Source organism: Pogona vitticeps, chromosome 5, assembly GCF_051106095.1.
Source record: "Pogona vitticeps strain Pit_001003342236 chromosome 5, PviZW2.1, whole genome shotgun sequence".
NCBI classification, from domain to species: domain Eukaryota; kingdom Metazoa; phylum Chordata; class Lepidosauria; order Squamata; family Agamidae; genus Pogona; species Pogona vitticeps.
Window position 1 is genome coordinate 170,126,752 of NC_135787.1, and position 17,221 is coordinate 170,143,972.

The following is a 17,221-nucleotide window of genomic DNA, read 5'->3' on the forward strand; positions in this document are numbered from 1 at the left end:
AGCTTAGTAATTTTACCAATCCAAAGGAGTCTGAATTTACCGATAAAGGACTTCAGAGTTCCCCTTCTTATAAGTATTCTGGAGTAGCCCAGGCTTGTTACAGGAAGGCAGCTCAAATAGTAAGTCTACAAATGTGAATACTCAAAATGTAGGTACTAGTATGTTTAAAAAAATCTAGTAACAGAACCTGCAGTTCACGAACTGAATGGAGCTAGCTATTCTGAGCAGCTACTGATGGAAATTAGAGCAAATGTTTCAAATGCATGAGTCGCCATCATAAGCTATAATTATATACTGTACAGGCCTATGTGCAAAAAAAATGTTAAAGGATGTACTGACTAGATCACTGGTTCTTAACCTTGGGTTACTCAGGAGATTTGGACTGCAACTCCCAGAAGCCTTCACCACCAACTGTGCTGGCTGGGGTTTCTGGGAGTTGCAGTTCAAAAGCATCCGAGTAACAAAGGTTAAGAACCACTGGACTAGATCATCAATGAAATGTCAAAAAATAAAGTTTAAGTGAAACAAACTGTATATACATTTTATTAACAAGGGAATTTTCACTGTGGCTGAAGGAGGCAGTGAGAAACACAAGGACGGGACATAGTACATAACAATTTTATCATTTAACAAAAATATTGGCATATGAGACATATGTACAAGTATATTTCCAAACAACAACATCTCTGTTATATCTTATACACAGACATAAAAGAACTGAGTTTTTTTTTAAAAACAGAGCTTGATCATAAAGAGGTCAAACATCCCGTCTCAAATCTACAAATATTAAAACTAAAAAGGATCAAAGATCATCACTGCCTGAACATTTTCATTTTATACCTATCCATTAAAGCCTTCACTGAAAGCCATACACGAAATATCAAAAATATATTGATGACTCTATCACTAATAATGAATGCTTATATTTACATTACCAAATTCATTGCCAAATGCTTTATTTACAAATTTCTATTTGCCCTTTGTGAAAGTCATTAAAAGTTTAAAAACCATAGAAATGCCAATTAGAAACAATGCATTCCAAAAAACCATACTTGTTTACAATTATTCAGACTCTGTGAAAATAAATGTATGAAAATGCAAATTTTAATACAAGTACTTTCACACACAAAAAAATTCAAACCAATGTGTAATAATTTTGCCCTGAAATTGTAGGATGCGAACCCTTCTCTTTCAACAACGTTGTAAGACAGAAACGAAATCAATCCATTAAGAATAAAAACTTTAGAAATCTTATTTTTTTTTCTTTTTATGCTTTTTGGTAACCAGTATTAACATTTTTACTGTACTCATTGTACCTTCTAGATATCCTAGCATTTGTTAGAATTTTTTTATTTTAACTGATCTGCATTTTAACAGAAGCCTCATATGCTGCCTGTTTGCAAATTATGATCCGCTAAAATAGATTGTATAAGTTATATTACATAAGGTTTTCTAAAATTACAGCATGTATTTTCTCACTAGCAACAAAAAGTCCAAACAAGCAAGAATGAGGGAGAAAGCAGAGTAGAATGTTAAAAGGAAAAAAAGAAAAGGAATTTTAGAACATAGGTGGTGTTGAAACAATCCCAAATGGCAATGATACCAAAAGACAAAAGAAAAATACACTCAGAAATATGGGGACTGACAGATTAACACCACAGTCCTATGTATGTATACTCAGTAATAAGCCATGCTGGGTTTAACCGGATTTACTTCTAGGTAGGTATGCAGAAGGTGGCACATGAAAATCTGGTCTCTAAGTGGGGCAAGGTCAGACTTCTGAAAGCCTATTATACAATTAAACAGCTAAAGGGCACCTACAAAAGTTTTTGAGCAGGATTTTTTTAATTAAATGGATGGATGGATTTTTGTATGTTAAGACTTGTCTTTTTAAACCAAATTGAAGTACCTGTAGCATCTACTACATTTTACAGGTTGCACACAATGCTACATCAAGCTTCTTACATTGGGAAAAAAACCTCTTCAAAGCAAAACTCGTTTAGCGGTCCACAATTTTTCACTATGAGGGAACAAGCTACGGTATAAGATCACTCCTACTTGGTCTTGAAATCTAGATCTTAGTGTGCCATGGGTTAAAAAGAAAGAGAAACACACAGCATATACACAGTAGAGGATAACAGGGCAGAAATGCAGCACTGAACAAATGATTAACTTTTTCAAGTTTTTTTTGTATCCTTTAAATGGGAAGCTGCTGATTTGGATAAAGAGAGTTGGGGAAAACTAATTCAGACAAAACATTAGTACACTTTGACAGTCTGCTAATTTATAATACTGGTTTCATGGTGCACTGCAGTGGTTAATGCCAAAGCATTTCAAGCACAACTAAGCATTGGACACTTGTAACATATGTGTGACAAATTTAATATCTGACATGTAATAATTTCTAAGCAATAGAGAAAAATATTGCAACCACCTTACTAAATCCATATACAAAGCAGCCACAGACTAGTTTGTTTGGATCTTATTCCCTTATAAGAGAAAGTGAACAGAATATGAATATAGAACAGGGTAGGCAAAGTGGAGCATTTTGACTGAATGCAACTTGTCAGGTCTGCTTTTATGGCCCTTAGCTGCAACAGATTCCCGTCACCCCCCACCCAAAAGGTAAACTACCACTCCTGGCTGATTTCTGGAACGATGATTTACCTTCCAGATCTACCGCACGCACACACAGAGTTTTCAAAACCAGAAGTGGACTTCTGCTCATGTTAGCTTTTTTTCATTCCCCTTCTCCAATTCTGACGTTATGCGTGACCCAGAAAGTCTGCTGTAGGCAGGAAACTGCTCTCCCCCTGACTGCACAATGTTGTCCAATCAAAATGAAGGAAATTATCAAGCTACTAATGGGGCAGAATCATATGCCTTTGGCTGCTTAGTGAAGAAACAAAAATGTAATTTCCAGAAGTTTACCAAGTGAATAAAAGAAAAAAAATGACATTTAGTTTCCCAATAGAAAAACTGCAACACATAAAAATTAAACAACAAATAACAAAATAAATACTCTTCTCCCAAATTGCACAAACAGCTGGGGGTTTCAAGTAGACAATTTTAATCACTCAACAAACTCAAAGAAAGGACCGGTTTAACAGTTAACGGGGGGTGAGTTAAGCATAGCTGAACTGTGACTAGAAGTCATGCTCATGTTATCCATATATGACTGCTAAAACACAAAATGAATGCCAGGGGGCTCTTCACCACTCCCAGGTGGGAAGTTAGGTTCAATGGTTTTGGTCCACTCCTCCACTGGAAATTATGTTCTCAACTATGCAGGAGATATATATACCTAGTCCTTCTGATATTGGAATTGAACATTTAGTTTTCTATCAAGAGTATCCTTCAAAATTCTTAGTTTTATCCAGTCAATTGCTGCTCTGGCGCTGGACTTTTGGACCAACACTCTGAGTTTCCTCTTCTGGATTTGGGCGTTTTCCAGCACATCCTCCACCAGCAAGTGATGTTCTTCCTGCAAATTGAAAACAACCATTTATTTCAAGAAACTATTTGGCTTTTATGTTACGTGAGTGTCATTATGAATGTTTAGAAGACATACCTTGCTGGATTAAGTGTGCTTTCTGACTGTCTCCATGAGCATAATGCAAAATACTACTCCCTTGAGAATAACCTGTTAAAAACACATTACATTTAAATTAGATTTTGTTTTTAAATTTAAATTTAAGAGTATCAACATTTACGTATTTTATTAAAGCATATTTCAATGACTTACAATCAAATTTGATTAGAGAGAGTTTAAAAGCATTCCATGGTTCCCAGATGTTCTTGGATTAAAACTCCTAGAAGCCTTACCACTCACTAGCTGTGCTGGACACGATTTCTGGGAGTTATGGTGCAAGAACATCTGAGGACCCAAAGTTTAGAACCATTTCTGTTTCTTAAAAACCATAGTGTATACCTGTTACTAAAAAACTAAAAAATAGTTTCTTTACAGAAAAGTATAACAAATTTGAAACTTTTAAGAGGCAAATTCCTCAATTTCAGATTTCTCCCAAAAGCAGTAATTGTTATAAATCAGTATTCTATTAACTATAAGCACCTTTGCAATTGAATTACTCTCTAGAGCCAATCCCTCATAAAACAGAAGGATGCAGAGGTTAAAAATATAATCAGATTTCTCTCTGCCCTATTATTTTAGATATCTTCTCTGGCTTAAAGGTAAAGGTAAAGATTCCCCTTGACATTTTTAGTTCAGTCGTGTCTGACTCTAGGGGGCGGTGCTCATCCCGTTTTCAAGCCGTAGAGCCAGCGCTTGTCCGAAGACAGTTTCTGTTGCCATGTTGCCAATGTGACTAGGGAACGCCGTTTTACCTTCCCACCAAGGTGGTCCCTATTTATCTACTCGCATTTGCATGCTTTCGAACTGCTAGGTTGGCGAGGAGCTGGGACAAAGCGACTGGAGCTCACTCCATCGTGTGGATTTGATCTTACAACTGCTTGTCTTCTGACCCTGCAGCACAGGCTTCAGTATAGCTCACAGCGCCACCACTCTGGCTTATAAAGTAGCAATACAACACCCCTCTACCATTTTGCTCATAACTGGATATACTGCTAATTCTTGCTGAGCATAATAAAGGAAACACACGATGTGAAGAGGTGAAGCTTTGCTCCTGGCCACATCCACAGCATGTGGCATTCCACTGAGCCTGTTTTCTGGAATCTGTTGAAGGTATTTGCAGGGAGCAAGCCTATACATGAGCATCCGTTCATATACTGGTTTTGACAATACTTTCACTGGTCTCAACAGATGGATGTTTGGGGGCAACTAGCTGTTGAATCATTGCACAGAGCTCCCTTCATATGGTAGCATCACGGGGACCAGCATAGGGCTTTCAATGTTGAAATCACTACATTTAATTTCACACTGACCATGTTTTGAATTTAAGCTAAGTCCAAAAATCAAATCACTGTAAAATTCTGATCTGGCAAACAGAAAGGTCCTTTTTGAGTTTTTCTTGTATTTTGACAGAAAAGGCTAAAAATGTCCTATTTGCCAGATTCTAAAATGAACAAGCCAAACAGTGGAAGAGGAACCCTGCAAAGGCCTATATCTCAAGAGGTCTGCCATTTCCCTCTTCTCCTTGCCTACCCAGGCTGGATTTCATTCAGAGCCATTCAGTTTCAAATGTCCTACCTGCTGACGTGTTTATGAATAGATATAAAACCCAAGCTCCCAAAAGGTCTACAACAAGATCACTCAACAAAAGTCATCTGTGGCAAAAACAGTTAGCTGACCATCAAGTTTATTTGATTCGAATTGTCTGTTTAATAACAAACAATGCTATATCTTCCTTTTATGAGGAAGTGTATTTTGGATTTTTTTAAATGAAAATCTCGACTGTAATTACTTATTTAATATCTTTGAGTTGGATGGTGGTGAGAGTTTGCACTCTGAATAACTGTACCCACTGCAGTTGTGGCTACAAAATCTAGTCCAAAAAAGGCAGTGTGCAATAAATAAATGTCTCTAGCCTAGCTTGTATGTCAAATGAGCTTAGCTATTTCTATCCAGAATGGTAATTAACTGGTTGCTCCAAAACCCACAACTGCAGCAGCAGCAACAATTTGATTACATTTAAACTCCAAAACCTGCTCACTCACTTCTCTTGACTCTCCAATCTGATTCTACTGCAACCTCTGGAGCTTCATGTAATAGAACTCCCAGAGATGAACAGAAAAACTGTGACAGGACCATCTCAGCTTCTTTCAAGTCAGTTGGACTTCTAGCCCCATCATCCCTTAAAATCTTCTTTTTTTAAGAATTTTTCCTCTTCTATCCTGATCTTAAGCAGGTTGACACAGAAGGAAGCCAACCAGGTTTGTGTAGAGGGCTAGTGCTCAAAACATATAAAAGTTGAGATGGCACACATATCTTTCTTTAATTTACATTGTCTCTTCCTAAAACATTAATACTCATTCGTAGGGCTCTTCTGACCTTATCTTAAGAGAGATATCAACTGATATTTTCTTGATTCAGAGTTTAAGCATGACAAGTCTTAAATAACCTGTCTCAAAGATACTAAAATGAACAGTACTCAACAATATGTACATATGTTCATACTGTGAGGAACTCTCAAACTTATTTGTTCAGTGGTAGACTAAAGGATTACCCAAACAAACAAACCCAGAATAAGTGAACGTGAGGACATTTGAGGAATTTAACTTTGCAGAGCTAAAGGAATGCAGTAAACAGTTTCTAGTTGTTTTACCTTGCTGCTGAACTCCACTTGTACCCATATGAGATTCTCCTAAGACACATGACTGAACACTTGCTGTATGGCCTTCATTTGTTCCCATCTGAGATCCTGCAGTAAAGCAAACCACATTATTAGCTCTTCTCACTTTGGAGAAAAAGAATTAACAGATCACCAGGCACAGGCTTCCCCCTAGACACCACTGAGAAGCAACAAAAAAATTATACAATTTGATGAAGGAATCCTCTGCAAATGTGCAAGCCCAAACTGATGAAGATACATCAGGAGTGTTATACAGAAGTTTGTTTTTTTAAATTTGCTCTCCAAAATACATAAATCAAGCAATCTAGGACACTCTATAGTTTGGGAGTTGTTTAGTCACATGGAGTCTAAGACCTGATGCTAGCAATATTCAAACTATTTATGGGAGACCACTGACTTCCTGAAGCAATTACAATCCAGTAGAAATCCAGTAAACTATCCAGCAATTCTGCATAGTTCAGTGGTTCAGGTATCTGGCTACGCTCAAAAGCCTGAAGGGCTTTGGGAGCTGCAAGCAGTTCTAGAGCATCTACATATAAGCTTGCCTCCTTTCTCAATGAAATGAGATAATGCACGCTGCCACCTTTGAGATTATGTATCTGTTGCCAGAACAAGAGTGGGTTTGGATGTTCAGAATTCTATGCCTGCACACAGGTGTATAGTTGACACTACCACTACTGATTTTACTATGCTGTGTGGATGTTGACTGGAAGGAAGAGATGAGCCTTTGGATTCTCATACATCCATCTGAAATTTTGTATGAATCAATGTTGCAATAGCCTCCTGTGTAGAGTGGCATGTGGATTTAATGCCACCGTGGAAGCTATCAGACTGAATACTACTTATACATGTTGTGACTGTGTGAGTGTGGTCAGCAGAAGAATAACTTTCCTGCTTACCATCAACATTCTGTCAAGAGAAAGAGTAACACAAACGTCACTGGAATCCAGGTGAGCTCAAATGAAAATGATAATTTGAATGGGAGTAAAATGAGATGTTTTCAAACTCCCAGAGCATCACAGTACTTCACAGATCTTTAAAGAGTTTGGATGAATTCACAATTAGTGATACAAAGAGAGAGCATTATACTTTGGGTCCTTAGGCAACCTGCCATTATGTTTATACTGTGTTGAGAAAGACTTCCCCAGGAAACTTTGATTACCATCCACAACCAATAATGTCAACAGAATTTGTCTGTGCACAGTTTAGCTAGCTAGCATATAACTGGTGACATCTATGGTGATTTCTTAACTTGGGGCAGTTTGCTTCCAGAAGTTTAGTTTATTTCATTTTGTATCATTTGTAGGCCACCTTTCTCCAGCTGAGGGGATCCAAAGTGGCTCACAATGGTAAAGCAAGTACTATTAAAACCCCAATTAATTACAGATTAAAAAGCAATTAAACTACAGGAATACTTAAAATCTATTAATTAATTAAAAGCATATAAAACTTTAAAAACAAACTTAGAAAAGCAAAAGACCTGCATCCAGGGACTCATGTTATGCTGTTTGTGATATCAAGTAAGAGGATTTAAGCCATTATTTTAATCTTCTTCATGTTCAGCTGTAACATGCTTTTGCACCTTCTTCTTTCACCTTCCTCATTAGCAATAAGTCCCTATTTTCCATGGTGTTATCCGCACTGATGTTTTTTCCACCACTCCTCTTTCATTTGAATCTAATCTAGTTATGGACCTTCTTGTTTCCTCTTGTCCTCTTATATTTCTCTGCTATGATTGCTACAATTGTTCTCTTTGTCCCCAAATAAAAATCTACACTTAGGTTTATGATACTACTTCTGTTGCTTTTTACTTTTGTTCCTCAACAGTCATTAAAAGAAAATTAAAAGTCACATCTGTCATCCATTGAGGCTTTCCTTTTGGCTATGCAAATAGTCTACTTCCATGACATCATCTCTGGTTTCAACCACACTGTTCTTCTGGTTTGTAATTTAGTTTAGTAATGCAAATCTACTCTGAACATTCTGACTTGGGCAACTATGCTCAAAGAGTGGGCTTACAACCAAGTCCAGCATTCTAACAGTATTGCTCTAATCTTCCCTTAATTCATTTAAAATAGAAGAGATGGAAGGAGGTGATATTTCAGATGACTGGGCCCTGTGGGTGCAGACCATGTGTCTTCACCCCATCAAATCCATCTTTTCATGCTTTCAGCTGGAAAAGAATAATGCAAAGCAAAGCAAAGTGTGAAGAATAGCTTCTTACACTGTATGAAAGAGTCATCCACCTGAAGTACAGGTTCTGTGCCTTTCTTACAGGTAGCAAATATGTTCCTCAGCAGTGTGAATGTGGTATGTAAAGGGAAGGGAAAGGGGTAAAAAGAATGGTATTATGAACTCCTTATTCTCTTGGGCATTTGTCTGCCAGCACATAATGCCTGAGTACCAAAATACCGTATTATTCTGTTCATAAGACGACACACACCCCTTTTCTAACCTCCAAATTAGAAAATTTGCACGATCATACCCCTTTGGTCCTGAAGCCCTTTCATGGCTGCTTCAGGATCAAAGGGGTGCGAGCGTGCCACCCTTTCATGGATGCTTTACCCTGTGGCTTCGTGAAAGGCAGGGAAAGTGGCTGCCTTCCGTGTACAAAACGACCCTCAATTTTTTGTCTAATTATTTAAGTAAAAAGTGTCATTTTATACACGAAAAATATGGCGTATTCTTTTCTTTTCTGTCTTCACTCTTTATTTATTTATTTATTTATTTATTTATTTATTTATTTATTTATTTATTTATTTATTTATTTATTTATTTATTTATTTTTATTTTATTTACAACATTTTTAGCCACGCCATTACCAATGGTAATGCACTCTCTTGCACTCTGGTCCTAGTATTCCTATCTAAGGACAATCTACTTTATTAATACAAGAGGAGATTATTGTACTACTTTTTCCACTTAACTTCTCTTCCATGAGTATCACAATTTTGTTTTCAGAAAGCTGGTCAGATTTGTTAAAATGTTACATTGGTAAATTTAATTTTACTAGAAGATATATAACTTACCACTTGTACTAGCACAACCAGGGAGGGTTTCCCCTGGAGAATATCCCATTAGGCCACCATTTCCATTTCCATTTCCATTAGAAGGCACTGATGCAAGAAGTCCTAATCAAAAGAAAATGTAGTAACATTAAGATAAAGAACACATATTTCTGCTTAGTCAGTACTTTTCTCATGCCTCTAGTTCCACATTCTTGCGCTACATTTCATCCATAAAGAAAAGGAGATTTCCCCAGTTATAAGATAAAATTATGTCAATATAAATTATTTTTAAGTATACATGTATAAGTATAGACATGAAAATGGAACCTCAGCTTAGTCATAAAATGTACCTACAGTATTTTGTAAGCTATTTTAAGAGGAAAATCAGGTTTGACATGTATTGTAAAATGAAACAGAAGGAATATGAAAGCAAGAAAATAGTAAACAAGAATCACCAAGATCAGTAACTGGAAAACTAAATTGTACTATCAGACGCTTCCCACATATAGATGGGAAACTCCACATTTTTGAACAAAAATCCTATAATTAGGTGATCAGTGAAAACTTTATATTTGAAGAGATTTTAAATAGATAGTGTCTTCAAATACTAAATACAGTAATGAAAAAACGGCAGAAAAACTAATCTCTGTAGAGTTGTGAAAGAATGAAACTGCTTTTACCAAGCACCCGAAGGACAGCATCATAGGCTTCAGGCAGCTGAGCTGATGGACAACATCCTCAATCAGGGCACCGCAATTAAGACTGCCCTTTCCATGGTTACCATATACTCCCTCTGATCTGCTTGATTTATGTTACACTAAGTCTCAAATCCTCCTCTGTAGCTATGTGGATGGAGCCCAAAATTACATCCTTGGTATCTACAATCATGCCAAAGTGGAAGTGCTATCCACAAATCATTTCTGCACAATTGGTCACGTGAGAACCCTGCAACCAAGTGTACAATCAACTTGAGCAGTCCTTGTTGTTGGGGCAGAACTCCTTGCACATTTACAATGGCATAATTTTATGTTACACCTTGATGAACCAGATTTGAGCCTAATTGTGAGAAAGCAAAACACTCTTGTCACCTTTGTTGTTGTCTGCCCTCTGGCTACTTCTGACCCATGACAGTCCTATGAATTATGACCTCCCAAAGGTCCTATAAGTAAAAGCTTTGTTCAGGTCTTGCAAACACTGTCACCTTTAACACTTTAAAAAGAACACATCTCTCAAAAGAGAACTTTATCCACAGACTACGTAATAATAAGTGGATGGTCATCAAGTGTCCTATATGCTTTATGGGAGATGTTGGAGATGACAGCCCATGACACACTGCCCTGCCTGGAATATAACCAATCTCTCCATGTGTGTTGCACTTCAATACCTTGTACGATGAATAGGATATTGGCTAATGCAGTGACCTACCTACATAAGGAATTAAACTTGAGACATGAATTCTGTGTTAAATAGTAACACCATGCACTGCACAAGGTTTTAATAACATCAATATGAATGAAAAGTGCAAGAGAAATAGATTTTCATTCCCCAGCAAACTTCAGTCAACTCGTTACAAACACTGTGGCTTAAATCTTGTTGTTTAGCATAGTCAGTTGCACTGGAATTGGGTCCAGTGATTCAGTGAGCATTTGGTGAGTCAGCTCCTCCATAAGTTCTATTGAAGTAAGTAGCAAGTAGAGTGGGCCTGGTTGAATCAACAGAACATACAGAGGAAATGACTCATCATATTCCGCCAGTGATGCAGCAGCCCTGCTCTAGTGCAACTTACTATCCTAAGCAACAGGACTTCAGCCTATAAAAGGCTATGTATTTTGTGGCAAAAAAAAGCAATGTGAAGAGCACATATGGAAATCAAGATATCATACCCAATCCTCTGTATCGCGAGAGCTGTTGGTAGATTTGTTTCATCCTCTCAATGTTCAAGCGACTTGCTTCAGCATGATTTACCATTGGTTTGGGGTAATTCACTCCTATTACACATTTTGCTGCTTTCTGAACACCTTCAGGGGCATTCCAAGGATCATATATGTATTTTGCAGGAAAACCTCTGAGTACAGGCAGATAGCGTCTTTATCAAAAGAAAAGAAAAAAGTTTAAATCACAGCCTCATATATTAAAGCCTGATCAACTCATTAGATAGTTCATTCCACTAGTATTTCACCATGTCATTTCACCTGATATAGTCTCCATTAGGGTCAGTTCTCCTTCCAAAACCCACAGGACAATAGCAATGGAAAAACTGTTGGAAGAAGGAGCTACAAGACAGCCACATCCAACTGCCTGCATTGACACTCCAGTCAGCATCCAGAAGTAATTCTTCAAAAACCTACAGAAACAGACAAGAGTTGACCTGAGCAAACAAGTAACTAACATAAAGATCTTTGTATGTTGGCCACTGAAAAGCTGTGTCAATGTATATGAGAGCTTTTGTTTGCTGAGTTACATTGTACCCTAAGAAATTTCACTATAGACTGTTTATTCAATGCCCTGTTGAAACTACATGTATGAATTACACAGAACAGAATCCTTTCAAATTTTGAACTGCATTAAATCAGCAGGCATAATTTTGTCTGTATACATTATGAATAATTTATCAGAGGTCCACACAGCTTAGATACATAAAAACAGACAAGGAAGGAAGAAAGGTAGATCAGCTGCATAGTGGTTGCCACTGCCAGTGCAAAAGTAGAGCTGGATGCTCATATATTAATGACTGCTTCGTTTCTCTGTCAAAACGAAGTTATGCTGTGAAAAAAGTTTGCACAGCTCCTCTGCTGTATTCGACCCTACAATCCTTATATGGCAGTCAGAAGTTAGAATATAAGACACCTGCTAGTCAAATGCTGGTCCTGTCAATGCAATGAACGATTTAGTTTGTTATAGTTAACTTTTATGTGATTTATGTTTATATAATTTATGTTTCTTTATTTCTGTTGTATGCTGCCCAGAGGAGCAATTTGCTAGATGTGCAGTGTAAACATCAATGAATCAAACAAGCAAACAAATGTTAAGGCATGAACAGGTATGTCATATTCCTGAAAACTCAGGTAGCAAGGAACAATAGGTATCTCACTACTAGGAACGTCTAATGCAGTGGTTCTTAACCTTTGTTACTCAAATGTTTTTGAACTGCAACTCCCAGAAACCCCAGCCAGCACAGTTGGTGGTGAAGGCTTCTGGGAGTTGCAGTCCAAAACTCCGGAGTAACCCAAGGTTAAGAACTAGTGGTCTAATGCAAATTCTAGATTAGAAGCACTGGAAGAATCGACAGTTGACATTGCTGTGACTAGAGCCACTCCGCAGGATCAGATTATTATGTTATTCTGAACATGCATGTGACGTGTTATAGTGCTACTGAAATACAGTGGTGCCTCGCAAGACAATGTTAATTCGTTCTGTGAAAAATGTCACCTTGTGAAAACATTATCTTGCGAAATGCAATTCCCCATAGGAATGCACTGAAATCTAATTAATGTGTTCCAAGGGGGGGGGGGGAATTGTCGTCTTGCAAAAAAAAAAAAAGTCTTGTGAAATGCTGTTTCCCATAGAAATGCATTGGAATCTAATTAATGCGTTCCTATGGGCAAAAAGTCAGAATGAAGTCAAATCAAAAAACTTTATAAATATCATACAAAAACATTTGTCTTGCGAAAAAGCGTCCGTTAAAAAATTGTCTTGCGAGTCACTGACCCAACTGTCAAAAACATCATCTTGCAAAAAAGTGTCTCTTTTAAAAAATCGTCTTGAGAGTTATGGACCCAAACATCGTCTTGCGAAAATTGTCCATAGGAAAAACATCTTGCAAAGCGCAACAGCGATCGCAAAAACCAATTGTCTTGCGGATTAATCGTCCCGCGAGGCACCACTGTACATCTGGGAGTCTAGATGCATGTTAAAGAAAACAAGAAGTTCCATGGAAGACTTTGAATAGGATATGTAATGTATCAGTTGTCCACTAGATGTTGACATTTAGCTAAACCTGCTGAAATTATGTAACAGTATATAATGTTTACTGCTTCTGTGACAGAAGACTAAATTCTACTCCACAGATCTTCAATAATTCCTGTCAGAGCACAATTGTATGCACGTTTACTCAGAAGTACACCCCAGAGTTCAATGACATGTACTTCACCATACACATACTTAGAGTAGTCTTCTGTCACTGTCAGAATTGTATGCAACATCATATACTAAAATTCTGATGCTCTCTATATGCATTGGCTGAATAGCAATATTTGTCTGAAGGTATTTAGAAATATTTATACAACTGAAATATCAAACTGAAAGACTAATATACAAATATCAAACTGAAAGAACAATATAAAAATAAAACTGTACCTTCATTCCTTCTTCCCAACTAATCCACAGATCACCACGAGTCAAAAAACATGCCACAGCATGTCTGGCCAGATGGTGGATCCATCCTTCCTGACGTAGCTGGGTCATAATGGCATCAATCCAGGGGAACCCTGTCCTGCCTTCTGCCCATTTTGCCAAAGCCTCAGGATTCTTATCCCATGGAATCTGCACGCATATCGGATTGCCTTCCATTTTATCAAAGCGTGGATTATTGGTGGCTGCTGTGTAGAAGAATTCACGCCACAGCAACTGACCATAGAGTGAAAGCGGAGGGGAGCTGTTCTTTTTTACCTGAAAAATCACAGAAAATCAGAAACTCACCTTTTTCCCAGGAAAAAGGAGGAAATTGTGTTTCATTATAAATATCTGACAATTCAAGGTGGCCAGTTCATACCTTTTTATACAAGTCTGTTAGTTTGAAATAAAAGAGACGACAGGATAAGCAGCCAAAGCGTAGATAAGGACTAAGTCCTGTAGGACTTGCAAGAAGAGAATTGGCATTCATTCGTGGTCGTTCAAAGTTTGCCACCCAAGCCTTAAAAAGGAAAAAGAAACAGTTACCTAATTTCTCCCAAGATCAATCCAATAATGAGAGCTGGAAACAGCTGACTACACATCTAACATCTTAGATTCTGGGAGGCAGAAGTTTTGATTTATTTACTTATGAATTCTAAAAATAATATTGCTCTCCCTACATGAAAGGTGTTACAACAGAACAAGTTCTATATAGCAGAGGTCGTCAACCCCTAGTCTGCGGCCCAGTGCCATTCCGTGGCCTGAGCTGGACCAGGCTGCGAAGACAGACTTCCCACCCCCCCTTCACACACTCCCCTCCCCACAGCTGCTTTGCGCATGTGACAGCGCCGCCGTGAGCGCTCCCCCACCCTTTCATGCATGCACCTGAGTGCCTGAATGCCTCCACAAAGGGGTGGGTGGGCACATGGTCGGGCGTGCAGGAACCCCTGTGCAAAGGGGTGGGGGAACACTCACGACAGTGCTGGTGGGTGGGCGCTCCCCCGCCTCTTCATGCATGCGCCCGAGGACCCATGTGAAGGGGTGGGCAGGCACGCGGGTGGGTGGGCAGGCGCCCCTGTGCATACGGCAAAGGAGTGGGGTAGCACTCACGCTGGCAGGCAGGCACTCCCCCACCACTTCACGCATGCAGCTGAGATAGCGCGCACACCTGTGCGCACCTCCGGAGGGCCCCCCCGCCTTCCTCAGATGCTCAGCCAGTCCATGGTCCCAAAAAGGTTGGGGACCGCTGCCATATAGTACCAAAACAGGAACAATTTAACACTGACTCATCACCAGCAGACTTCAACCAGCATTTGTATTGATGATACAAACAAGTTATATTTAGCATGTATTCGCGAAGACTTTCACAGCCGGTATCTAATGGTTGTTATGGGTTTTTTGGGCTCTTTGACCATGTTCTGAAGAATGTTCTTCCTAATGTTTCACCAGTCTCTGTGGCCGGCATCTTCAGAGGACAGGAGTAGCACCAGAGCACAGAGTGCTACTCCGGTCCTCTGAAGATGCTGGCCACAGAGACTGGCAAAATGTTAGGAAGAGCAACCTTCAGAACATGGCCAAAGAGCCCGAAAAACCCACAACAACCAGTGAACAGCATCTTTACAGCTCACCCCAACTTTTGTTGTTATATGAGGTTACATTCAAGAGAACTTCTGTTTTGTAAAAAAAGAGCTTTTCCTCCCCTATACATTACCTTGGAACACTATACCCCCTGCCATATATGTCTACCCCCAAGCCCTTTGGAACTGACGGGGGGGGGGAATATGGTGAATGCAAGGAATAAGAAATGCAGTTTATCTACAGTGTTTCTTCCACTGGTAAAATGACACACTCCATACAATGGCTGAAATCCGGTTGGGTGTGGCCCACCTATGCAACAGGAATGACAACACTATCAACGGCAGATTACTGCTGATTAAAGGCTTCTTTCTGTAATTTCAGATTGCGTGCAACTTCATAGCACTTTACACAAGCGATGTGCACCCCAAAATTGCAAAAGGAGGTCTTTAATCAGAGGCAATCTGCCATTCCTGATGACCTCATTTTTCTTGCCAAGGGACAACAGGATTTCAGCCAATGTGTAGTTTGCTCTGAAGATTTAAAATTAACATTTTGGCCTTACTGTATATATTTTACAGATAATTTACATACAAAATAACTCCTGTCAAAAGTCATCACAAATGATAAAACTTTCAGTCATTTGCAATAAAAATGGAACATTTCAGATCTTGAAACATGTTTGAAGTTATTAAGAGTTTCCACCGTATAACTTTTTTTAGGACTACAGATCACTCTCCTTCATAGTTCTATGAAGTTCTGAAGCCTGTAAATAAATATCTGTTAAAAACAGCAAAGTTCAGCAATATACCTTTCTTTCTAAATGTCTTTCCAATCTTGTAAGAGCTTCTGTTTCTCCACCAGGCCAAACAGCAGAAGGCAATCCATCTGTATCAAAACCTGAAGGATATGATAAATATATAGATCAGGAAAGGTGTCTCCAGAGGTCTAGGAGACATACATGTCCATCTCTAGAACAAAGATCTGAACCCATTCACAAAACCACTGCAGGGAATAGCTGTTCTGGAGGCCCTCAAAACATAGTAAGATTGTCCTGGAGCCTCTGAGGAGGCACAAAAGGCCTTTCTGTGCTTTAAAAAAGTATTCCTTTAAAAAAAAATTAGGTAGCATGGGTGGCTGCATTTGGGCCCTTCACAATGCAGCCATCTTTAATATACCTATTGCAACCAAATGTTAACAATGTAGTTTGCCTAAGTGGGAAGTTGTTCACTGGTGTATTAGTAGTACTAAGAATGAAGATTAATGGAGGAGGAAAGATCAATTACTACAATTAAAAATTGAATTTCCTAGGCTTCAGATATTTCCTCTGTGCACACATTTGTAAAAAATATATATATAAATCTTCTAACCCTTAGAATTTAATGGGCTAAATATATTTTCTGTGAATGGAAAGAATTTTGCATTCGTGGAAGAGTTTTTGATCTTTTGGAAATTATCTGCCAATAGAAAAGGGAAAGGCAGTTTTTTGATATTTCCCCTACAAGTAGTCTCTCCCCTACAGTAGTCATTTTCAGTGCTACCTGGGAATACTCCAACCTTCCATACCAAATAACAAGAAGGAATCCCCCGCACTCTCACTCTTTCTCACACACACACATGATCAGATCCAACACGATATCCAAAGCCTCTCCACAAATAAATTGCAATCAAGTATTTTTCATTGTTCTAAAATCACTTCCACTATAACTGTAAAATAATGCTGAGTAAGCACACAACATAAGGTTGTTGACATCAATAAACCATTGGCATTTTAATGATATATTGTAATAACCAATTGTACATCTGTTTTGAAATTCCTTATTTCAAAAATTACCTCTGATATAGATATATAATAAACAGCCTGGATACAATAAATAGAGCATACAAGATGGGTATAATAAACAGAACATAGAAAATTATAACTGGTTCAACAAGACAATGGATTTTATTGTACTTTCATTTTGTTGCACATTTACA

At 38.3% G+C, this 17,221-nt stretch overlaps 1 protein-coding gene across 2 annotated transcripts in view; it reads right to left on the bottom strand.

The window, feature by feature from the left end:
* Nucleotides 1-527: 527 nt before the first annotated feature.
* Nucleotides 528-17,221, bottom strand: part of CRY1 (cryptochrome circadian regulator 1) — a 39,438-nt gene continuing 22,744 nt past the window's right edge. For both annotated transcript variants that reach the window (XM_020803654.3, XM_078376204.1), the window contains exons 5-13: nt 16,056-16,144; nt 14,049-14,189; nt 13,634-13,945; nt 11,470-11,621; nt 11,161-11,363; nt 9,299-9,400; nt 6,243-6,338; nt 3,572-3,643; nt 528-3,484 (exon numbers count right to left, since the gene is read on the bottom strand). In XM_020803654.3, the coding sequence (XP_020659313.2) occupies nt 3,381-3,484; nt 3,572-3,643; nt 6,243-6,338; nt 9,299-9,400; nt 11,161-11,363; nt 11,470-11,621; nt 13,634-13,945; nt 14,049-14,189; nt 16,056-16,144 (1,271 nt within the window). In that variant the 3' untranslated portion in view covers nt 528-3,380. The remainder of the gene's footprint in view (nt 3,485-3,571; nt 3,644-6,242; nt 6,339-9,298; nt 9,401-11,160; nt 11,364-11,469; nt 11,622-13,633; nt 13,946-14,048; nt 14,190-16,055; nt 16,145-17,221) is intronic.